The 26,414-nt window shown below is 43.5% G+C and overlaps 1 protein-coding gene across 2 annotated transcripts in view; it reads right to left on the reverse strand.

Annotated features, from left to right (window-relative positions):
* AR (androgen receptor) overlaps positions 1-26,414 on the reverse strand; it is a 221,744-nt gene that overhangs the window by 56,446 nt on the left and 138,884 nt on the right. For both annotated transcript variants that reach the window (XR_012711808.1, XM_075258938.1), the window contains exon 3: positions 24,940-25,056. Coding sequence is in view for 1 of the 2 variants with exons in the window: in XM_075258938.1 (XP_075115039.1) it covers positions 24,940-25,056 (117 nt within the window). In the remaining variant the exon portion in view is untranslated. The remainder of the gene's footprint in view (positions 1-24,939; positions 25,057-26,414) is intronic.

The following is a 26,414-nucleotide window of genomic DNA, read 5'->3' on the forward strand; positions in this document are numbered from 1 at the left end:
CAGCTTGTAAACAATGCCGAGAGCTGTGTGCTCTGGAATACAGCTGATCTGTAGGGGTCGTAACAGTTGGGTCCCTGCAAATCTTTATTATAGGTGATCAATTTTTAAAAGGTAGATAATCCCTTTAAAGGGGTATTACAGTTCCCTTTTATTGATGACCCCCTCTATAACATGTTTCTAAATGTTTCGGTTTAGTCTAAAGCACAAAACGTCTGGGGTTCACCACCCTCAAAATTGACCCCAGAGTATACTAAGTGAAGGCCCAGGGGAGGGGAGTAAAAAATAAACAGTTATACTCACCTTGCCTCACCTCTCCTGGGCATCTACGGTCTTCTTCAGGGCTCTTACTAACATTACACCTATGATTGGACCTCCGCGCTCCTGTGCTGTGCTGTCCTCCTGTGCTGACCACCGCTCGCGTCCTTCGTTAATGACGTCGGACATCACATGACCCGGGAAGCATGCCGGGTTCATGTGACGTCAGAGACGTCAGACAACAGTAGGACGGAGGCCTGGAAGGATCGCGGAGAGGTAAGTAACAGTTTTTTATGTTTATTACCTCTCCCCTGTGGGGCCCGCGGTGTCACTTGCCGATCCCGGCCCAGCCAGGATCGGCAAGTGAATAGGGCCCGTAACAGCCTATTTTAAAAAAAACCGCAGCGGTAGCGGCTGTCACCGGGCCCCCTAATGGCCCGGACCCTGTGGCAGCTGCTACTGCTGCTACCACAGTAGTTACGCCACTTCACTGAACAATTGGGGACTAAATTCTTAAATTTAAGGCTATTTTGTGTTGCTCTATGAGCCGATTACCTTTTTGAGGTGTGTTTGAGACACCTGTGTATGGGTTGAGGTTACTACTGGACCTGAATAAGCAGCGGTGGCGGCGTGTATTTGGGGGTGCGACTATTCTTTATTTGCGGCCTGAGTGCAAAATTGAGTGAGTGGCATGAGTCTACCCCTGACAGCTACATCCATGTCGTCCAAGGGTGGCACCGCAGCCATGGCCTTCATGAATGTGTAAGAGGAAAAGATATCCTAAATGGCATGAAAGTAAATTTTTCTATCGGAAACTTTTTTTTTTTTTAATGTATCTGTTCATATATCTTAACGTTGGTTTGTCAGAGAAATTCTGGGGGTAGGAAGAAAATGATCTGGAGGGTAAGAAGTAAAACCATTTCTTACAATGTCTAAGACCCAGGAGTCTTTTACTATTCTTTCCGATGTTTAAGAAAGGCTGACTGCCAAACTTCTGGCATCAAAATGCAATGTTCTAGTATAGGTACCAGGACTCTTATCCCCCTCTGCCAATGGTGTCCTGATCTCTACAGATTCTGATTTTTAATTGCAGAGGATAGTTGTCTTCAGTTTTGTGGGATTCTCTCTGGAACCAGAACAAGATGATTTCCATTTCCATTTGCTAGCCTGCAGGAAAAACTTATAGAATAGGTTCTCCATAGCAGTGTCCAGCTTCGAGACAAAATCTATTGGGCTTAAACTTTCTGGAACATGTAGCATTCTTACAATAAAAACTAGTGATCTCCTTCTAGCCCTGTTCATATCAGCGTTCGGATTCTGTCCAGAAGAGTCCGCATGGACCCCCCCCCCCCAAAACTGAATACCAAACGCAAGTGCAAGCGCTGGTGCAGTAAAAGCGCACGGACTCCATAGACTATAATGGGGTCTGTGTGCTTGCCGCCAGATCTCCGCAGGGATCTTGCAGACAGGAAAGTAGTTCCCAATCTATTTTCATGTCTGAATGATTCATGGGGGCAGCGCACGGCCAGCACTTGGACCCCATTATAGTCCGGGGTCCGTGTGCTTTTACAGTACAGCGCTTGAAATTGCGTTTGTATTCCATCCAGGGAGTCTCCATGCGGACAGAATACAAAAGCAGATGTGAACCAACCATAAGACCAGATATACAGGCTGAAAAACTCACCTTCTGCACAAAGGCATCACCTTGATTTTTTTCTGAATTAATCGCTTTAAAAAGATTAAAAAAAAAAAAAAAAATCCTCTGAAGAATAAAGAGAATAACTTTGGTGTCATCATCATTCTCTAAGAGGAGATACTGAATCAACTGCTTCAGCAGACCTCATAGGCCGTGACTGAGAATTTTTTCTGAGCCTTCTTTGGCCAAAATTTTTCTTTATATCAGTAATGGAATCCTTTACTACTTCACCCACATCAACATCTCTCGCTGGACATAGGGTGTTCCTCAACAGGAAATTCATTAGTTCTACACTCCAAGCAAAAAAATAAAATAAAAATTCACTCCCATGTGGCAACAGAATATTAAATATTTTAATAAGACAAGTCTGCACTGCGCTGAAGCTTTCTTTCCAGAACCTGTGTCCCCAGAGCCTTGAATAGACATCTGTGGATAGAGCTAGAAAGTGAGAGTGGAAAGGCATTATACTCAAAAGAAGAGAAAAAAAATACATACAATGCATTTGGAAAGCTTCCAGACCCTGATGAGACCTGATTGTTCCAAACTTCTTCCATTTAAGAATTATGGAGACCACCGTGCTACTGGCAACGTTTAGGCCAAGGCCTTAGGGAGCCTTCACATGGAGTTACGGTGCGCTCATTCTGAACGTAAAAACACGTTCTGAATGAGCGCGTAAAAAGCAGCTCCCATTGACTTGAATGGGAGCCGGCATACGTGCGCTCCCCATGGGAGGCTTCCTTCCCTATTGCTTTCAATGTGATACACGTGTAATACGCCCTTCTGTTAAATCCACTCCTAAGTTTGGCTTGAAAAATTGCAGCTACAGGAGCGCAAAAAAAAAAAAAAAAAAAAAAAAAAGCATTTTTTTCTGCACTTTCCGCAACGTGGGACCAAATAATTTCTTTGCACCCTTCTCCAGATCCGTGTCTCCACACAATCCAGTCGCCTGTTTTATTTATTTATTTATTTTTTTAATACACAGGGCTGTTTCTTTATAAAATGATGTGCAATCTACTGAATTTACCACAGGTGGACTCCAGACAAGGAGTGGAAATATCTACAAGGTGATGAAAACAAACAGTAGGTCCCCAGAACTAAATTTCCTAGCAAAAGGTCTAAATACTTCTGCCCATGCAAAACTTAAGTTTTTCCATTTTACTAAACTTACAAAATATGTTATAATTCTATTTTCACTTTGCCAGTAGGGTACAAAATAATAGAGGAAACTTTAGCACCAGGGTCAACATATCAGAATCTGAAAAAAAACCCCAAAAAACTACATTGCCTATTTGACCGGCTGTCCTTGCCGGCACCACTTTTGGTAGGAACTAACCAGTGCATACCAGGAGCCACAGTCATATAGCCATCACACTTTTTCCCCTGCGATAACCAGAGATTCTTGCAACTGCCCACTTTTATTGCAGTTCATACAGTGCACAATTTTACATAATTGCCAAAAAAAAAAAAAAAATCATGTAAAAGTTGATTTTTGATATTTGTTTACGTAGCTGAAAATACTGCAGAAAACAAGAAATATGCAAAAAAAAATGCGTCTTAAACGGACATCACAACCAGCATTCACTTCAATGTCAACGAGAGGGGACAATTGACAAGACAATTGTTTTGACGGTCCGTTGTCACAGATTGTACGTCATGTTCTATTTTTGCCTGTTTTCACGGATCCCTCCATGCATGGGGAATCCGTGAAAATGGTCGTATAAATCTAATTACAATGACAAGTACGGGTGCAGCCGCAATTAGTAGTAAACGTATGCGGCTGCTGAATAACATCTGTTCTTACCATTGCTTCTAGTGGCAAGGTACAAGTGAGTCCTGTAATAGAGCGTGCAACCAGGAGAAGCACGCGGGTGCAACCAGGAGAAGCACGCGGGTGCAACCAGGAGAAGCACGCGGGTGCAACCAGGAGAAGCACGCGGGTGCAACCAGGAGAGCCACGCGGGTGCAACCAGGAGAGCCACGCGGGTGCAACCAGGAGAGCCACGCGGGTGCAACCAGGAGAGCCACGCGGGTGCAACCAGGAGAGCCACGCGGGTGCAACCAGGAGAGCCACGCGGGTGCAACCAGGAGAAGCACGCGGGTGCAACCAGGAGAAGCACGCGGGTGCAACCAGGAGAAGCACGCGGGTGCAACCAGGAGAAGCACGCGGGTGCAACCAGGAGAACCTCGCGGGTGCAACCAGGAGAACCTCGCGGGTGCAACCAGGAGAACCTCGCGGGTGCAACCAGGAGAACCTCGCGGGTGCAACCAGGAGAAGCGTGTGGGTGCTCCCTTAATGTTATAACTGATTCTATGGTATAAAGATGCAGAATGCCACAACTACTCTCTAAAACAACTATGCATAAGAAAGCTGACATTCCTATGTAGCCATTAATTCTTACATGAGAACATATTCCTACAAATAGATTTACTGTATTCATTTCTAAGTTTCCTGAAGCTGCTCAGGAACAGAGTGAGAAGATTCCATTAACTCCGTCCACGTCATCCAAAACAGAAGCTCTCGTATTATCAAAGCTGCATAAATATTAATGTTTCTTCCTTGTACGTGCCCTGACTGTAAGATACCGTAGCCAGTCTAAATTACCATTCACTTCCATGAGTTTTATCATAGTGGATAGGTTTACCTTTAAAGGGAACCTGTCACATAGAAGATGCTTCAATCTGCAGGTAGCATGTTATAGAGCAAGAGGAGCTGAGCAGATTGATGTATACGTTTGTGGGAAAAGATTCGGCATAACATCATTTATTCATTGAAATCTCATCTCTTTGCATGTAAGTAGCCAAGGAGGAGGTCCTATCACTGATGGACAGCCTCCTCGCTAAGCCTGTACATGAGATAGCTGTCAGTCACTGACAGGACCGCCTCCTTGACTAGACACAGAACAAGCAGATATTTCAATAGATAAAGGACACGCTATATTGAGGTTCTGGGGATAAATATCACTCCTTAAGGAGTGAGCGCCTTCACAGGCTATGGAGACTTACAAAAGCTTTTTTGCTCCACTGGGGGATTATGGGAAAAATATGCAAATCTGTTTTCCAAGATGTAAATAGGAAAACAGTGCCTCTGTTTACTGCCCTCTAGGAGTAGCCCCCTTAAACATCATGCCCGACTTTTTCAACAATCCTTAATGCTATGATGCGGGGTTTAGCCAAATTAGTATCCCAGCTGTGGACAGCACCATTTCGATCTGGTTGGGTCTCCTCAGCACAGCGTAGGGAAAACTGATTTGGCAGAGATGTGAGACTTCTAGACCAGGTTCTGGCGGCAGACGTATGGAGACTTACAAAAGCCTTTTTTGCTCCACTGGGGGATTATGGGAAAAATAGACAAATCTGTTTTGCACTGTTTTCCGATTTACAACTTAGAAAACAGATTTGCCTATAATTTCCCTATATAGAATACTTTCCTGTACGATTATATATCAGTCTGCTCATCACCCGTTGCTCTACAACATGATTGGACAGCATGCTTCTCTGAGCTACAAACCATTCCTTATACAGTTAGCTTTTACAGTAAAAACTTGCTGAATTAATTCGGCATCCCTTAGTTATTCTGTGTCCCATAAAATCTTACAAATTACACTAAAAGCATTCCAAGTTTCAGCAGCCTGCATTAGGCCACCATAACTAAAGAAAATCCCAAAATATAAGTCATAACATAAGATCTCCATTGCAAATGCAGAAAATCTGGTACAATAGACTTTTGTCAATATGTTCAAGTGAATAGCTTGCTCTGAGTACTGAGTGCTTTGCATTACCAGGCTCTACTGCCAGCACAGCGACAAACCAGCTTGGATCGCAACACGTGAGTTGCCAGGTGTACTTTGCCTATTAACGGTTTAGTAACTTGATTTGGGAATCTGGGTAAAAAATATGCAAAGCTATCCTCCAGGATGTAATTAGGAGAACAGTGCCTCTTTATTCTGCCCTTTAGAGGCAGCTCCTTTAACATCATACATGACTCAGTTAATAAGCCTACTGATATGATGTGGGATTTATTGCCAAACCAATATTTCTATTCCAAAAGGAACAGATTCCAAGTATGGACAGCGCTGTTTCGGCCTATTGGTCCTCATCAGCATAGCGTAGGGATACTGGTTTGGCAGAGTGAGAGAGAATATAGACCAGGGTCATGGGATAATCATACACATTACACTGCCAAAACCAGTATCCCTACGCTATGCTGACGAGGCCCAATAGGCCGAAACAGCGCAGTCCATAGCTGGGAATCTGTTCCTTTTGGAATAGAAATATTGGTTTGGCAATAAATCCCACATCATATCAGTAGGCTTATTAACTGAGTCATGCATGATGTTAAGGGAGCTGCCCCTAGAGGGCGGCGTATAGAGGCACTGTTCTCCTAATTACATCCTGGAGAATAGATTTGCATATTTTTTACCCAGTTTCCCTAGCGGAGCAGGAATGACTTGTAAGTCTCCGTACTGCCTATGTAGGCACGCACTCTCCCTACTGTTTTGGGAAGGAATAGATAAAACAATTTCACCATTGCCTTTTCATGTTATAAATTGTGCACCATAAATTATGGCTTAAATAACCTATTAAGCCATTACATTTTTATGTTTTTTTCATGAACTTCTACTACTTTTCCAAATTAAAAACCCTTTTTGTAATACCAATTTCTTTTTCCATCGCCACTTTCCAAGACCCATAACTTAATTATTTTCTATTAACAAACACTTAATGTTTTTATTGAGGCCGTTCTGGGAAATAATTTTTTTAATCCCTTTTCATAATGCTTTATTAGAGGCTGCCAGACAAAAAAAAAAAAAAGTCATTCCGGTATAATTTTTTAAAGATATTTTATTTTTTTTTTACACCGTTCAGCATCACAGTTAGGCTGAGTGCACACGGGTTTTTTTTTGGTCCGGAACCCCAGGTTCCAGATCAAAAAAACGGGTACCCACGACTGAAAGCTGGTGCACCGCACCGGCATCCAGTCACGCACTCTGCTCCATATTAGGCCCAATGAATGGGCCTAGTCCGGAGGAGGGAGTGTCTTGAGGCCGAATCGGGAGGCAAATCGGCCTGAAGAATGAGCATGTCGCTTCTTTTTTCCAGGAGCCGGAAGAAACGGCTCCCGGAAAAAACACCTAACCGGCTCCCATTGATTTCAATGGGAGACGTCTTTTTGATCAGGATTTTGAGGCGATTACGGCCTCAAAATCCTGACCAAAATACCCAGTGTGAACTCAGCCTTATAGTGTTTGGGGCCTTACAGACATTGCAATACCCAATAAGTGTGTTAAGTTTTTATTATTTTATGATTTATTTTAGTTTTCGGGAAGAGGATAAATTTGTAAATGTGTTTTTTTTTTTTCTTTTTTTGTACACAATTTTTTAGGTCATCTTTCAGACTGTAAATTGCGATCTTCTGATACGGTCTGCCATTTTCTGATGGCATGAATAAAGGCATTAACTAGGACCAAAGCAGAAGGGCCTGAGAATCCCCATGTGAGGTCAGAAGTGAATGCAAAGACACTAGTAGACTAACGCCAACGGTGGGGGGACCACGCTCCGGGCTCGTAGTCTAAGCCCTGTTGGGTGGTCCAGAGCCCAGAACGCTTTGATACTCTGCAGAACTTTGCATCTCATTTTATGTAGGATCAAACACACTGTTAATCCACCACATTATTTCTCGGCTATGGACTTGGCAGCTGAATTTCTTTCTAATAACATTAAAGTGCAGATACTTTGTTGAACTGGGGCTTTGCAGAGCTTCCAGTAATCCCGAAAAGTAACGCTATTGCTTGTTCATACTGAAATGTCATTTATCACGGTTAGATCACTATGAGCTTGGACAAATCCGGCCATGTCACATGTTTATTACTGCGTGAGTGATGTACCATGTACATGCAGCCGGTAATTACCACTTGACACTTGGTTTCCCCAAGTACTGAGTGACACTGGCAATGGTATTATCTATATAATTAGGGTAACGAGAGGCCGTCAATGTGGTGCTGAGGCCCTATGATCAACGCCCGCAGAGTAATGTCCTGCTTCTCATGGTCTTGTTTTTATTCTAAATATAAAAAGCAATAAAAAAAAAAAATATATATATATATATATTCATAGATCACCTGCCATTACAAGAGAAAGCAACCGGCCGCTAGCAAAGTGTACGTACCAGCTGCTTCCATTCATTTCTATGGGAGCGTGCTGTTCGGAACGGCTGATCCGAACAGTGTTCGCTCATCTCTAGTCTTCACAGAAAAATGGTTTTAGGCTAAGGCCCCATGTAGCGAGTCATGGGAAAAAACCCACGCTTTTTTCCACAGCGTTTTTCTGCTTCAATTATACCTATAGGGAAACTGCTGGCGGTTCCGTAGGTATAATTGACATACTGCGATTTCCAAATGTCCTGCGTGTATTTTCCCACAACATTGCAGATGGGACCAATCCATAGGTGGGACCCCACCTTACAAAGTATTGGTGCAGCTTCATCTGGAATCTGCGGTTCAGTTGGGATCAACAGTTCAAAGAAAGGGCGTCCTAGAGTTGGAAAATGTACAAAGGAGAGTCACAGTTAAGGACCTCAGTTAAGACAGACTACAATAATTTGGGGACCTGATAGACCGGCATAACTATATAAGAGGCTAATCCAATGGGGAAAAGCTGTTCCATATAAAATGGCCTCTAAAGACAAGGAGGCTGGTTGCAGACGATCAAGGCCTTGTTCAGTGTGCTATCTGTGTGTTTCATCTACCATCTAATCCTCATCTACCATTTGCTCAAGTAAACGAACCTTTATACTAACCTTATAATGGTATACTCAAGAGTTTACGTGGTGAGTAACAATCTAGAGCCGTGATGGCGAACCTATGGCAGGGGCGGCAGAGGTGGCACTCAGAGCCCTCTCCATGGGGACCCATCTGTGGAACAGATTATACTGTGTGGGGGCCGCTGTAGAGCAAATTGTACTGTGTGGAGCAGATTGTATTATATGGGATGAACTGTGGAGCGGATTGCACTGTGTGGGGGCCAATGTGGAGCCGATTGTATTGTGTGGAGGCCCTTCACTATTTATATCACATAGTACCTGTTTTATAGCAGACATGATATTATTACAGGTCATAATAACATTGCCTGGTCACTATAAAACAGATCTATTTGATGTAACTGCAGTACAAAGTTGTTTGTATAATTGAAATCTCAGTAAAGCCCCATTTTCTGCAATTGTGGATCCACACAGTATTAAGGTTAAATTGCCATGTTCCAACTTTGTGGGTTTTGGGTTGCAGTTTGAGCACTCGATCTCTGAAAGGTTCGCCATGACTGTTCTAGAGTATCTTGACCCCTGATTTAACAGCGGTATATCTTTGCTGATCAAAACACTGCACGCACTTTTTGCACCTCATTCAACATCAACTATGGCTTAGCCATAAAGTGGTATGGCTTAAGACTCACCACACTGCTCCAAAATTGTGGCACAAGACATCTGCTCCAAAGTAAGCCAACCAAGAGTGGATGGTTTGGCATATCAAGTCCAACTCAGAACTGGCATTAGCAAATCTTCCGCACCGGTTTCTTCCAATACTTTATATACGATCTGTCTAGAGTAGTAATGTTATTAAGAGGACAGGAACAGCTGTATACCCGGTTTCTGATCTTGTATGTGAAGCATGTAATACAGTGGAATGCCACGTATCTAAAACGTAATGATGGAAACAAACATATGCTGATTCCAGGCGACAGAGCCATGAGTTACTAATGTGATGAAATCTGGAAGAGATCTTTAAGTGGGTGCTGCATAGACCACTCATTGCTAAATCTATTTTTCAAGACATCCTAATTACACTATATGGAGAACGTCAGCTGCTCTTTCGGCATTGTTCAATTCAAGCTGTAATTCGAAACTACGTTTACTGGAAGGAAAGCCGATCGCGGGCCACGATAAAGATTAATGATGGCATATGTATAAATTCCGCTCGCCAACAATGGCTACGGAGAGATTGACATAAATATCTAGATACTGAAGTTTTTATTCTCGTGTTAGTTCAGCTTTCCTTTGCTATTTACTGGCCTCTTAAAAAGCAACAAATAAATGAAATAAGACGTGTTGAGCAAACTTTAGCTTGTTTCAACTTGATCCTACGATTGCTAGAAGATTGAGAAATATTTGATGAGGGCAGCTGATTGTGAAGGAAAAGTGCAGGACTGCCTTGCCAATCCGAGAGGTTTCTGACATATCACTTATTAGGTTAGGTTAAGAAGGAGGTTCAATGGAGCCGCCTGATGTTTCATTCCTCTTGACATTCCCAAGTATTACTAAGACTGTACACACAGCGCAAGTCATTTTAGGCTACATTCACATCTGAACCCGAGGCTTCATTAGAAGCTAGTGTTGGAGATCGCTTCATAAACGTTGCAAAAAATAAAGGCAGTCAAGACCCTATGGGTCTTGAATCCCAGGGGGTCTGATCACTAATGCAATGCATTACAATGCTAATGCATTGCAATACATCGCAAAAAATTGTCTTTTTTCTTTTTTTCCAGGCTGCATAGAGCAGCCTGCAAAAGAAAATCACTGCAGACCGGCCAGGGAACCTTTGCAAGGCTCCCGGCTGTCATGCCAACGTGATGTCAGCCCTGGAGCATGCTACAGGCGCCGACGATCACCAGCAAAATGGCCTAGACGCCTGAGGGGTTAATGCCCCCGATCAATGCGGGCACCGACTGGAGGCATTAGCGCTGGGTGTCTACTGTGACAGTAGACACCCGGAAGCTATGGTGGCCGCCTGACTCCCGGGTGGCCGCCATAGTTAAACACCCGGCAGCCACAGTTGGCCCGTGAGTTTGAGATCCCTGAAAAACCGTGAAAAAAAAATGGCGGTTTGATGCTTTTGACTTTTTTTCCCCACTATGGTGTTTACCGTACAGGAAAAATATTTTTTTCCACTGCCTTCAACTCAGACTCCTGCACGAATGAGTGCCAGCGATATAAAAAAGAGCCATTCACTGAAATCCTATGAAAGTTAAAATGCAACAAACTATCCATCTAATTATTAATATCAATAACAATATATTCTCGTTTAAAAAATTTTACTTTAAAGCTTTAGTCAATAACCAATGTCATCTAAAACTGGTGCCGATTTCACAACTCAACATCTCTGTTTTTAGGTGTTGTCCCATCTCAAGGATCCCATCTATACTGGTAGCTTATGTAAATCGAAGATTTTTCCTAAATATATTGCTTTAGAAATTCTGCTTTGTTTGCCTGCTATGTGAACTTATTCCTCCCATTGTTTACACCATGGACCTTGGAGATAAGACAAGTGACATCCCTTACTCAGTGTCAGCAGGACAATCAGTTCAGCTAGCTGCAGATTGCTGATAAAGCTGAATCTGTTATCTCTCTATGTAAACACACAGATAACACTGAGTCCATTATGCACAAGAATATGCATATTATCAGCTCTGCTTAAGTGTTGTGCATCCCGTTCATAAGGATGGGGGGGGGGGGTACAGGAAGTGAGAAGCAGACACTGCATGCAGCCTGGCTTAAAGGCTGAGATGGGAGAACCCCTTTAAGAGGCTCACGATTCGCTTTCACGTTCACTTTAAGCATACAATAGATATATAAAATCAAAGCTTATTGCTCCAATGCAACTAAAACGTCAAATAATATATAAAAGTAGCCTGAGAGTCTAATGTTTAGACCTACGTGTCTCAATGGTTGCAGATCAATCAGGTCAAATCTGATTGAAAAACAAGCACTTTACCAGGACCTGATGTACTCTGAACAGGACAATGAATGAAATGTACAGTAAATGTTAGCAAAGGCATCAATGGGAAACCATATAGTGCGATTCTGAAGATTCACAGCTTAAAAGGAAAACTGTATTGCGGTGGATCTACAGTCAATGCCACAATTAAACAGAGATGTTTCAATGTAAGGGACGGTTTATCTACTGCTGAATGTTTCCTTGTGAAGCAGCTAATGACCTGCAACTAAAGTTCAGACACTAATCCGAGGCTAATAACCATACGGCAAAATGAATCCCAGAAGACGTTGAACGGCTGCACACTGAACCATTATACAGAAACCGGCTAAATTACAGTACATGAAAGTAAAAATAGTTACCATGATGAGCCTGCATATCCTCAGACCAAACAGCTTAAAGTGTAGCTAAACTTTTGGACAACATTCGATTTTCTGGCAGTATTTGTGTGATGAATACATTTTGTAATATACTTTATTAACACATTTGGCTCCTTTGTGTGAAATCCTGCATCTTTTTATTTTGCCCATGGCTTCTGTATTCAAAGCTGTTCCTGTCTCTCACTGAATGTTACTGTGTATGGCGTACGGGACCATGTAAAACGTACAGAAAATGAGGGGAGGGAAAACCACAAAAAGAATTGTCAAAAAGCCAAATTGGATATAATTCCACACCAAACATAAAAAAAGGGGGTGGACAAAAGTATTGGCACTGTTTGAAAAATCATGTGATGCTTCTCTAATTTGTGTAATTAACAGCACCTGTTACTTACCTGAGGCACCTAACAGGTGGTGGTAATAACTAAATCACACTTGCAGCCAGTTGAAATGGATTAAAGTTGACTCAACCTCTGTCCTGTGTCCTTGTGTGCACCACATTGAGCATGGAGAAAAGAAAGAAGACCAAAGAACTGTCTGAGGAATTGAGAAGCAAAATTGTGAGGAAGCATGAGCAATCTCAAGGCTACAAGTCCATCTCCAAAGACCTGAATGTTCCTGTGTCTACCGTGCGCAGTGTCATCAAGAAGTGTAAAGCCCATGGCACTGTGGCTAACCTTCCTAGATGTGGACGCAAAAGAAAAATTGACGAGAGATTTCAACACAAGATTGTGCGGAAAACCTCAACTAACATCCAAAAAAGTTCAAGCTGCCCTGCAGTCCGAGGGTACAGCAGTGTACAGCGTCTGAATGCAAAAGGCACTGTATGGTAGGATACCCAGGAAGGCCCCACTTCTTACCCAGAGACATAAAGCCAGGCTGGAGTTTGCCAAAACGTACATGAGAAAGCCAAAAACGTTGTGGAAGAATGTTCTCTGGTCAGATGAGACAAAAGTAGGAAAAGGCCTCAACATAGAGTTTACAGGAAAAAAGAGGCCTTCAAAGAAAAGAAGACGCCCCCTACAGTCAGACATGGCGGAGGTGCCTTGATGTTTTAGGGTTGCTTTGCTGCCTCTGGCACTGGACTGCTTGACCGTGTGCATGGCATTATGAAGTCTGAAGACGACCAACACATTGTGCAGCATCATGTAGGGCCCAGTGTGAGAAAGCTGGGTCTCCCTCAGAGGTCAGGGGTCTTCCAGCAGGACAATGACCCAACACACACTTCAGGTCAGCACTAGAAAATGGTGGTGAGAGAAAGCCCTGGAGACTTGTAAAGTGGCAGCAATGAGTCCAGCCCTGAATCCCATAGAACACCTGTGGTGGAGGAGAGATCTCTTGATGGCAGTTTGGAGAAGGCCCCCTTCACATCTCAGGGGGGACCTGGAGCAGTTTGCCAAAGAAGAATGGTCTAAAATTCCAGCAGAGCCTTGTAAGAAACTCATTGCTGGTCACCGGAAGTGGTGGTGCGCAGTTATTTTGTCTAAAGTGCTACACAATACACTTTGAAATCAATGGGAGGCTTTGTAACCCATTGATTTTAATGTGTTACTCGCGCAAGCTGGCACAAATTGAAGTCTATGGGCTCTGTTTTGAAGCGTGAGAATGGAACCTAACACTAAACTACACTACAGGAATACTTTTTTTCGTGTATCCTACCTCCCAATCAAAACAGAATAAAAAGGTGATCAGGAAGTTGTATGATCTCAAAATGGTACAAATGGAAGCTACTAGTCACCCATGAAGAAAAACAAGCCCTAAAAAAAACAGCTCCAGAGGAAATATAAAACTTATGGGTCTTGGAATGGAGTGACACAAAAACATTGCAACATATACTGGTAGATGCTGAACACTTTTGCCCATTTCTATAACCCCAGTATATAGCTGCAGAATCAACTGTCCTACTGGTGATATGTCAAGAAACCGGCCACTAAATCTTAGCCCACAAGTCACAAAACTCGACACCATTAATTAAGCAAGTTATTAATAATGGAAAGATAGTTGCAATAATTTACTCTTTGCGAGTAAGACATCACCCAAGTGATGAACATATACAAAGGAAAAATTTCACAATCAGTTCTCTGGGATGAATGGATCCCAAAATGTCTGCCTATAACTAAAAACATAGAAGCTCATGGAACTGTAATTGGACCCAGGGCGACAGACCCCAAGATTAATGTGAGGGAACCTGTCAACTCCATTTTAACCCACCATATTGAAAACAGAACCACCTAAGAGGCCGCCTCATGTGGTCCTCTGCCTTCCCCTTGTTCTTAATGCTGGTCCAATGCCGCCATCCACAGAAACATCACTGGAGGGGGTTTTAGATGTAACCACCAAACAGCATGATTTAGTTACACCAGTTTTTTGGCATAAAGGATTCGTATAATCTATGCCAGGTACGGTCAGTCATAGGTTTCACTTTACACTGTTGGAGAATGTAGGTGCCTTGCCAGTGGCGTAACTAAAGTCTCATGGGCCTCGGGGCAATCTTATGTCCGGGGCCTCCACCCTCATCCCTACAGTGAATTCTTGATAGTGATGGTTACGGGTGCTAAGGAGTTTAATCCACCTTAGTGTGGTTAGGGGAATCGGTGGGTCTCCTTGGCTTATGGGCCAGATGGAAGCTGCAGTCTCAATACTGATGCCGATGCTTATGGGCCCCCTAAGGCTCTTGGGCCCCATTACGACTGTGCCCTCAAGTTACGCCCCTGTGCCTTGCTATGAATTAAGAACATCCTATGATTGTGCAGGGCGTATCCAGACCTGTCTTAACTCTTCTCCATAGTTTTAAAAAGAGCCGGACCTCTGGGGTAACTATAGAGGTTGCAGCTCCGACAGGGCCCAGAAGCCAAGGGGCCCACAGGCCACCCTCAACCCACTAGAGGAGATTAAACTTTTTAATCTTCTTTCTGATATGACAGTCTGAGTATCGTAAATTATTTATCCCTCCCCTTTGGTGCGACGAAGATTTATGAGCCGCTGCTTTCCACTCTGAGAAGGAAGAAAATTAACCCCGTAGTGGCAAAATCAGTAGTTAGTCAGTGGCCCATAGCTAAGGAGGGATTTTGCGGGGGGAGGCTGCGGCGCAAAACGGGAATGATTACTAGGTGGGGGGGCACAACATGAGATGGGAATTACTATGTGGGGGTCCCAATTATGGGAAGCTTGTGTTCACAATATGGAAGGGCCCAATTATGGGAAGCTTGTGTTCACAATATGGGGGCACTTATGGGAAGCTTGTGTTCACAATATGGGGGCACTTATGGGAAGCTTGTGTTCACAGACCTGCTGTGAATGTGTTCATGGTGGTCTGGACCCAGAGCAAGATGGAAAGGGAAATACAAATAAAGTTATTATGATGTAAGTGATGAAATGTTTTGGAGGGGTATCACGCTGAGCTTCTGCACCAGGGCCCATGAGCCTTGAGTTACGCCTTTGAGCTGGACATAGGGGAGAAGCTTCATTGCTAAGTATCTCCCTATACACATCTAGGGTTTCACTCTAAATAGGCCAACATTAAACTGATGAGACTAGTGTGACTGCAAATGTACAGCATGAGATTTAGAGAGTTTACTAGCTTTTACCCACGACTTCGTCTGCGGTGTTGGGAGAATTGGGTGGAGACAGACGTGTGAAACTGTCAGAGCATTTGAGAAATCTTGAGAGAAGATGGCGGTGGCAGAGCGGGACCTTTGTTTTTAGGGTTATGTGAGTGTGTAAGGTGTGGAAATACATGTAAATGATGGAGTGGTGTTAGGGCTACCGTAGAGGCAACAATATGGAGTGTGGAGGTATTTTGGGGCCGGAAATGCAAGGAAGTGTGTGTGGGGCTAGGAGTCCTACTTTTGGGACTATCCTGCTAAGGAGCCATGTTGTTTAGCGGCACAAAAAGTAGCCTAGGTTTCAATTGCAAGGAATAACTATGTTTCTGGAAAATTTTAGGGAAATTCGTCCAGCCGTTTTAGCGTGATTGAGGAACAAACATCCTATATTAGTAGGATGGACATGGCTTATGCATACATACAACTTATACCTTCAAAAAGTTTGAAGCCAAGCCGAGGAAGAAGACGCGAAGACCTGTTCCTGAAGAAGATGGAGGCAGCGCTGGAGAGTTCTCTCACAGCATTGGGGACGCCCCCAGTGCTGTGAGAGAACTCATCTGCATACTGATGAAAACTGGATTATATATCAAACGGTGGGACGGAGAAGACATCTAAAGGTAGGAGACGAATAGCCTTTCTTAAGGCAGAAAAAAAATGAGTTTTAATGATAGGATCCCTTTAAAGCTTGCCTATAGAAGATACAGAAGCTACATTGTAGCCACCAGCTACGACTCTAGAATGTCAAGGATTGCATACTGTTTAGACCGCTGCAAAAACGCCTTTAGAGAGAAAAAATTTTATAGACACGTTCAGTATCAAATAGCTAGCAGCAGTCAGCACGGCCAGGTGAGACAAGGTTTTATAGTCCGTTTAGATTTATACACTTAGTAAATTCAGCTGCTTGTCTTCAAAACAAGTACATTACCAATATTCATAGCAGCGAGGTAACAAAAGGCAGACCATCAGATAGAAGCGGGCAGCGAGCCAGGCGGTGAGTGTTATCTAGACAGGAATAGAATCTCACTCAAGCCTTAATTAAAAAAAACAAAACAAAGCCATAAAAAACTAATGGCCACAGGTCAATAATTGCAGCTTTGTGATGAAGCCGACACAGAGAATATTCTTTGTAGCTCTACGTGGAATGAGCTGGGTGGGTTTAGATCTACTAATCTGCGCGCAGCCATCCATGCATTGCCTCCTCTGCACTTCATAATTTCAAGCCATGAGTCTTACTTTTGCACTGAACGCTTCATTGAGAACTCTACAAGGCTTGGAATCAGATTAATAATATCGGCTACAACTTAGAGATATTTACAATGGATTTAACAAGGATTTCCACATTATCCACATTTCTTTCTTATACTGTCATGGCCTCGCGCTACGGAGACGGTCTGCATAGCTTTACAGTCACCTCTTTACGGATGCTGGAGCAGTTTTATACTAATCCCCCCCCCCCCCCCCGCTAGCCAGTAATTGGCGTCTCGTGACAAGTTGTCTATAAAATATCCACGGCTCCTATTGGGACAAAGTTTTACTATATAATGTGGCAGATTTGTCATTCAGGGCCATGGAAAGGTTAGGTGACTACGCTTTATGGTAAAATAAAAATCCAGTTAAAATGAACATGAGCTACTACGCGTAGTCGTCCACAGCTTTTACAATCCGGCGGTGAGTACTTTTTTTATGCCTTTGGCCTGTTTCACATCTGTGCTCTGGTTTCTGTTTGTGGGTCCGCTTGGGGACCCCTCCGAAAACACATTAGTAGAGATGAGTGAGTAGTATTCGATTGAGTAGGTATTTGAACGAGTACTACGGTATTCGAAATACTTGTACGAATACTATCGCTATTTGCAGTAAAGATTCGATTGAGAACCAGCGTTGATTGGCCGAATGCTATATCAATGCTGGTTCTGCAGCAGGCTCGTCCTTGCTCATTGGGAAAGCTGGCAGCTTGCTGTTACGAAGGAGCTTACTTTTTCTCATAGGAATGCATTGACCAGCGTTGATTGGCCAGTGTACAACATTCGGCCAATCAACGCTGGTTCTGCCGTTGGCTTGTCTGTGAGGAGGCGGAGTCTAAGATCGGACCACAGCAGTCTCCATTAGCGGTTGCCTCCCATCCAGAAGGAGTCCGCAGGAGGACCCCCGAACGGAATATCAGCGCAACTGCAAGCGCTGTGCAGTTAAGGCACACGGATCCCATAGACTATATAGGGGTCCATGCGCTTTAACTGCACAGCGCTCCTCCTAAACACTCTCCTCCTGCTACTCGTGGACTTGGTGACTCTCCTTTAGTCAAATAGTGGTTTCCCCTGAAACGAGCATTTTTTCCCCATAGACTATAATGGGATTCGATAGTCGATCAAGTAGTCGAATATTGAGGCTCTACTCAAAACGAATATTTCACTACTCGCTCATCTCTACACATTAGGCATACCTGTATCCAAAAATGTCCAATCTATAAAAGTAAATATTTATCCCATAGGGTAACGCCATAGTAAGCAAAAAAGAATCAAAATAGCCAAAATGAGGTTTTGGCAATTGGTTTTTTTTTTTTTTTGCAGTTTTACCTCTCAAATAACTTTAAATAAAAAGCTATCAAAACATTAGGTAAAAACCAAAATGGTAGAAATAAAAAAAAAAAAAAAACTTACTTTTACACATCTATATTATTTTTCAAAGTTTTGGAATTTTTTGTAAAGATATTAAAAAAATTAAATTCGAAATCCATGAGATGGTGCAAATGCAGATGTTTTCTAATTCCAAAGCATTCTAGTTTTTTTCCCCCTTGATTCCCAGAACATTACGTGGAATATTACATGCTACCATTGATAAGTACATTTCATTACACAAAAAATAAGCCCTCATACAACGCTGTGAACTGAAAAATAAAGTCATTGCTTTCGGGAGGCTGGAGCGGCTCTGTCTGTAAACATTATTTATCTGTATACTGTAAGGGCTAGTTCACATGTAGTTATTTGGTCCAGATTTTGACGCGGGAAGGTGGACCACAATGCGCCTGCCGTGGCTAGCTGCGACTATTGCGGCTCCTGACAGTCGTGGCTTTCCGCTCTGGACTAGGCCCAAATGAATGGGCTTAGTCCGGAGGGATTGTCTTGACACGGACGCCGTAGTGGTTTCCACCACGGAATCCGCGCCAAGGTAGGTCAGGTCGCTTCATTGACTGCCTCCCATTGAATTCAATGGGAGGCATTTTTTTTTGCCCTGGATTTTGTCGCGAATTCTGCGTCAAAATAACTACGAGTGAACTAACCCTAAGAGCTCCATGTTCTCTGTTTTCGCTGATACAGTATGGCTCCTAACAAAGCTTTTCAATTCTAAATGTCACATTATTTATTATTAGTTTTCGGACATCATGACTACACAGTAATGTAACAAATAAGTATCAGGGTGAAAAGGATGTAAATAAACAGAAAATAGGGAAAAAAAATATAAAATAAATCATTCACCTAGACAATTTTCCAATGTTTAAAGGGGTTGACCACTTTCAGACCAATTTTAACAAATGTACAATAAAAAGATATACAATTTTCCAATATACTTTCTGTATCAGTTCCTCACGGTTTTCTAGATTTCGACTTGCCGTCATTCATTCTGTTACTTCTAGAGGATAAAACTGACCATGGTCATGTGATTTACGGTCCATGGTTGTTTGCACACAGCTGAAAGTAGTGATCGCTCATCAACGGGGAATCCTGTACCGGATTCCCCATTAGAGAGCGATTCGGGTGATGGCCTCTCTCTGGCCCGCGTGCCATAGGTTCGCCATCACGGTGTTAGATGATTGTTGGGCAGATGCTTTGCTGTCATTTGGACTGATATTAAATATTAGGTCCCTGATGTAAAGTGTGCACATACCTTCAGGTAGGAATAATTGAGAATGATTATTGCATTTGGAAGATTTCTAAGGAATTATGATTTTTAACACATGTGGAAAACGCTGAGCAGTAAAAGAACGGATGTGCCAAAGATGATAGCATTGCACAAAATCCCTGCTAGATGCATTCCTAACCGGGACGAAACTGAATCTGTATAACCTTGAAACTTTCCAAAAACAGGAAGTGAACAGGTCTATCTATGTCTATGCAGGTTGCAAAAGAACAAGGGATCAGCTAACTTTGGGTAGTAAAATTACATAACCCTCGCTGGCTGCCTTACCAGTCCTTCATTAGGTTGGACAAGGTTTGTGAGAGTCTTTTCCCTATCAGTATGTCTTTGGAGTATGGGAGGACATCCATGCAAACACAGGGAGAACATACACACTCCTTGCAGATGTTTTGTCCTTGCCAGGACTCCAGTGAGGCAAGGCTGCAGTGCTAACCACTGAGCCACCATGGATTTTAATCCTTTTCCTTTGGCCCCCCAAATGCAACATTCCTGGGTGTTCTGTATGGTATAGCTCCTTGACACCCAGACTCTGCACGGTCCTATGTTTGCTGCAGAGGGTGCCATGCTGCTCTGCCTGCAATAGCACAGACCTAAGGTTGCCCCTTAGCATCATTCTGCTGCACCAGTCACAGTTTTCTCATCTGGCCTCCCCACTATAAAGGCATTAGTGATGGAGTGCTAAATAGATGGCCGTGCTTCTGGAAGTTTCTATCATCTCCACAGAAAAGCCCAGAAAGCGCTCCATGCAGAAAAGAGAATAAACTGAATGTGACTCTGCTTTACAAGACTGACCTATACTCAGGAAGATCTGCGAGAAGTGTGTGTGACAGAATCTCTCCTCTGCCGTGCTTGGTTGATGCTCCAGCTTGCAAATCTCTCCAAAGCAAAACTTCAAAGGCATATCCACCAAAGCACAGAGTGCAGGATCCAAATGGCGCGGCCACAGCTCAGAATTTTTTCCAATTTGTTAGTTATTGGTAGTCACATAACTTTAGTTCTGCCCTTCGTGCACTGGTGGGGATCAGGAGCCATCCGGCTCTCGGTTGCCCGTGTTTCCTTCTCTCCTTATTTTCTCAGTTTGGGAGGACAATCATTTTTCTATTTGACTTATAAAGACCACAGTGCTTTTGCTACCTCCAATGCTGCAGAATTTATTTTGTACCATTCTCCAGATTTTTCGCCACAACACAATTCTGGTTAAGGCCGGGTTCACATCTGCGTTTGGCTCTCCGTGTGAAATCAGTTTTTGAAAAAGTCTCAAAATCCTTAAAAGCTGGTTTCAAAAGAGGTTGGTTTTAAAACTGATTCATCTCAATGGGTTGTAAAAACCATCCACAGGTGTGCGTTTGGACAGTGGCATAACTAGGAGTGGCGGGGCCCCAAGCAGAATATTTTACATGGCCCACCCCTCGACCTAAACCCCTTTCCAACCCATCATCCAAACGACTCCCCCCCCACATTCCTTTGCACACTATTATGCCCCCATAGTGGCTCCTGCAAACAGTATTATGCCCCATAGTGGCCCTGAAACAGTATTATGCCCCATAGTGGTCCCTGCAGACAGTATTATGCCCCATAGTGGCTCCTGCAAACAGTATTATGCCCCATAGTGGCCCCTGAAAACAGTATTATGCCCCATAGTGGCCCCTGAAACAGTATTATGCCCCATAGTGGTCCCTGCAGACAGTATTATGCCCCATAGTGGCTCCTGTGGACAGTACTATGCCCCATAGTGGCTCCTGCACACAGTATTATGCCCCATAGTGGCCCCTGCAAACAGTATTATGCCCCATAGTGGCCCCTGCAAACAGTATTATGCCCCATAGTGGCCCCTGCAAACAGTATTATGCCCCATAGTGGCCCCTGCAAACAGTATTATGCCCCATAGTGGCCCCTGCACACAGTATTATGCCCCATAGTGGCTCCTGCAAACAGTATTATGTCCCATAGTGGCCCCTGCACAAAGTATTATGCCCCATAGTGGTCCCTGCACTCAGTATTATGCCCCATAGTGGCCCCTGAAAACAGTATTATGCCCCATAGTGGCCCCTGAAACAGTATTATGCCCCATAGTGGCCCCTGCAAACAGTATTATGCCCCATAGTGGCTCCTGTAGACAGTACTATGCTCCATAGTGGCCCCTGCACACAGTACTATGCACCCCGTCAAAATCCGCTGCCAAAAAACTCCGTGTGAACAGACCCTAAGGAAACCGCCAGCATTTCTGTAGAAATAATCGACATGCTGCGACTTACAACAACGCAATGTTTTTGATATCGCAGCATTTCTGCGTTAGATTTTTTTCCTGCCACCTGCAGCCTTTGCTAAGACTGCACATATTTCTACAAACCTAATTCTGCTTTTAAAATAAGGCTGAAACCTGAAAAACGTGAAACCAGTCATAGGCTCTGAAGACTTGCTGAAAGCACGGGAAAGTCAGGATCATCTGCTCTAGAAAATTGCAGACAAAATCTGAGCGCCGTAAAGAAAATGTAGAATAATGGGCTGCACGCTAACAAGGAAGCTATAGAGTCACGGATGGCACGAATCCTGGAGAAAATGCAGCATATATAATACATACTCTGGCCCACTGGGCTACAATGATATCGTCTGATGTAACCGGTGGCCCTCAATGATGAAGCTTACACAGAGGCGAGTTATTAGATTCGGCTGCCGAGTGATTGAATCTGACCTTGAGTTAAGTAAGGTTCTTTATCCCAATAAATGGGTTTTCGGCGTCTTCACTGCCTCCGTCCTATAACTGGTTAACTTCAAACAAGCATCGCTTTTCTGTAAAATTAAAGTGCAGGATACTGGCCAAGCAAAAGAGGTCAGACTGACCCCAGAAACAGCGCTGTCAGGGCAATGAAATGTAGCTTGTTTGTTACCGACTCCGGTTTGTAGCTGTATAAATGACCAAGAGAAGAAACTAAATTAACCCCTTATTTGCTTGCAACTTATTGCCAAACCCCCCCCCCCCCCCCCCCAAACTATTTTGTACCTGTTGGGTTCTTTTCTTTAATTACAATGTGAAATGAGCCGGATTTTGTAACAGTTTTCCATTTCTTTTCTGCAGATTCTTATCTTGGTGAATTGGTGCAATTTAGTTGCTTCCTCTTGGTTATTTTGAGGTGGACTGGACTACGGTTTTAATCTGTTTCGTAATTAGGATGGCGTGTAATGTGAGCCAAAAAAAGGGAACGGTAAGGTTGTGAAAGACAGATTCTATCCTTGTCATATAAATGTATCATGATTAGTGATGAGCGAACACTATTCGAAACAGCCGTTTCGAATAGCACGCTCCCATAGAAATGAATGGTCGTAGCCGACACGCAGGGGGTTAAGCGGCCGGCTGCCGGCAAAGTCTGCGTACCGGCCACTTCCATTCATTTCTATGGGAGTGTGCTATTCGAAACGGCTGTTTCGAATAGTGTTCGCTCATCTCTAATCATGATGATTCAGGCCTAGGTATTAAAGGGGTAAGAAAAGAGTTAAGCCTAGGTTCATATTTGGTCTATTGATTTCTATTTCTGTTAGGCCTTCATTCGGTATTCAGTTCAGGGAGTCTGCATGGGGGCCCCCCCCGAATAGAGTACCAAATGCATTGACAAGCAGTGAGCAATTATTTTCCGTGCGGTGTCCACACAAATCATGCAAAGAGAAAAATACTTCATGAACTACTTTCCTCCTCTCTGCATGACTCGTGCGGACACCGCGCGGAAAACACACGGACCCCATTATAGTCTATGGGGTCTGTGTGCTTTCATTGCTCACCGCTTGTCAATACGTTCGGTATTCCATTGGGGGGGATCCTGAAGCGGAATACCAAACGCAGATGTGAACCAGGCCTTAGTCTTCAATTGCAAAAATTTTTGCAACAATTCTGCAAGCAAATTCTCCCTCATTCTATGTTCACATTTGCACAACTGTATCCATTGTTCTGATCCATTGGAGGACTGGAACAACAGACACACAAACTACTAAAATAAAATACTCCAAGGGTGCCCGATGGGCCTCAGTGACTATAATGGGATCAATTGGGTGTGTTTTTTTTTTTTTTTTTTTAAACAAAGCATTGGACAAAAAAAAAAAAAAAAAAGCGCCTCCCATCGACTTCAATGGGTTCCTTTTTGATTGCGATCTCATTGATTTCAATTGGGCTATTCACTCCTTGTTTTATTTGAAGGGGATATTGGGATTTGTGAAAACGAGTGCCTTACCGATACAAAACGGCCATACTGATAAGGAATTTAGATTGTGACCATCGATGTATGTTGGCGCTATACATGTAAAAGACGTAAATAAAATATGAAAAAAAAAAGTGCTGACGAAGTGGAAAATGCTATTTGTGAAAACTGGCATGTTACGAGAGCCGACAAGTCTTTTTAGTAAACGTCCCTATGTCATTTTTCCCAGATCAAGGTTCAAGTGATGTAAAACGTTATAGGATAACATAGCAGCATATAGCATAGACGGAATACCTATTAATGCCTCGTTCACATCTGTGTTTGGTAATCCGTTCAGGGAGTCGACATGGGGACCCCCCGAACGGAATACCAAACTCATTGGCAAGCGGCGTGCTGTGAAAGCACATGGACCCCATAGACTATAACGGGGTCCGTGTGCTCTCTGCATGGAAAATGCGGACAGAAAAGTACTTTGTGATCTGCTTTCAGTTCCGCGTGATTCATGCGGGCACCTTGCGGAAAGCATACTGCCCTCATTATAGTCTATGGGCTCCAAGTGTTTTTACCACACATCACTTGCCAGTGCGTTAGGTAGTCCGTTCGGGGGGGGGTGTCCCCATGTGAACTCCCCGAACGGATTACCAAATGCAGATGTGAACGAGGCATAAAAGTTTTAGTGACTGAAATCAAACATGTAAAATGTGCATTATCGCATTGATCACAAGGTCGCCGGAACGCAGATGTAATGGATTCTCTAAGCTTGCCAGTTGTGCTGTTGGTGATACAAGTGTCTACTGACATGGCTAATGCTGGTAATGGTATAGAGGCAAAAGTGATCATTAGAACTTATGTGAGACCCAAAGGTCAACCGGAGCCAGAAAATAACCATTAAAAATACATTGTATAATACTATCTTAGTCATATACTACAGTATGGGTGGTGGGAAAGGATGAATAAAATGACAGCTAATCCAACCAGTAATATGGACAAGAAACATTCCTCAATTCACAGACACGCTGTCTAAGTAGGTGAGGACAGATAAGGATTGCTGAACTATAAATGGCGGACAGAGGTCAGCAAGAAACTGAGTGCCAAAAGGTGTCCATTACTCCATTACTGAACATGCACGAATTTCCACACAAGACTTACCGCCTAACGTCATGCCGGCCTCATAACATTTCCGCAAGCGACACGATGGGCAGTTTTTCCTCCGGAATTTGTCGATCGTGCAGTCGTTCCGGCTAGCACAAAGATACTTCTGCTTTCCTAAACGTGAAAAAGGAGACAGGATGATGACAATGGTCAAGATGACAAATAAAGTTGGTGATGTTCTAAACAAAAATAGTTCCAAGTGTATTTTAACAGAGACTAAAAGAGAAATGCAATGAACGTTATTAGGAATATAATGGGTCGGGGGAAAGATTCTCCTACTATAAGAGTGATTCCATTAACAATTAAAGAGAATTGGTGCGGTTTCTCTGGCCGGCACTAGTCGGTCTCCATCTCCCAGTTTCGGGGGTCTGCCGACTCGGGGCACATTCCGACAATCACCGTTCACCTTCATTTTCATAATCACATAGGCCACTGTTGATTTTGGGTAATTTGGTTCGCTTGCTATGTCCCTTAAGGATCAACCATTTCTGTGTTACCCCACAATTACCCCTTTCTCGAAATCTGACAACTCTGCACTTCACGGCATCTTGCCTGCGACGAATACCAATGCTGTTTCCTATTTATTGGCAGAAGGCGCGACGTACATCACGACCGCAGATATCTTCATTTGCATGGGTGTCCAAATGCTTACTGGCAGAGTATGTTGTGTGGGATGTCAAATGGTTTCAGTGCCCATCTAAGGTTTATAGGGTTATTTCCATCACAGCAAAGTCACTGCCAAGATGGAAATATCTGCTCGGGATTCCTGTCCGGTGATCAGACAAGCAGTGCTGTTCTACTCTGTTTCCCCAACTCCCACACAGGTACATGGGAGCTACGGACACAGCGTGCCACCATTATAACAGTGTAGCTGAATGTGCTCCCCTTCACCCCTATGGAGTCCTGAGAACCGTGTAGAGCAGCCCTGCTTGCCTGTTTTCGTGAAGTCCCACTCCAGTGGTTGGGATTTATGAGCAGTTATTTTTATCTTGGCAGCTATTTGCTGAGATGGGAATAACCCCTAAAGGCTAAGGCTTCATGTGTTGGATCCGCTGTTGCCACCCACAGGAAAACAACAGATGAAGACGATTGTTTTTCCACTTCAGCTTTCAGCTGCGATTTGCAAGCGGCTCACCTCGACTTTCAACCTTTGCATTGCAAAGATTGAAAATACAGCAATAAGTGAAATGCTGCATGCTCAAAACCCACAGCACAAGACACATTGATTTTGCAGAGTGTGGATGGGAGCTCTATAAATCTAACTCACTACACTGCTACTGTACTTTGCAGCAGGTTACCCCTTGTTCACATCTGCGTTTGGTATTCCATTTGGGGAGTCTACATGGGGACCCCACCGAATGGAATACCAAACACATTGACAAAGGCTATTCTTCTAACTTTAGATGTCTTCTCCGCGACTCCGTTTGATAGAAATCCTTTTCTTCTATATGCAAATTAGTTCTCTTGCAGCG

The sequence above is a fragment of the Leptodactylus fuscus genome, chromosome 11 (assembly GCF_031893055.1).
Source record: "Leptodactylus fuscus isolate aLepFus1 chromosome 11, aLepFus1.hap2, whole genome shotgun sequence".
In the NCBI taxonomy this organism is placed as follows: Eukaryota; Metazoa; Chordata; class Amphibia; order Anura; family Leptodactylidae; genus Leptodactylus; species Leptodactylus fuscus.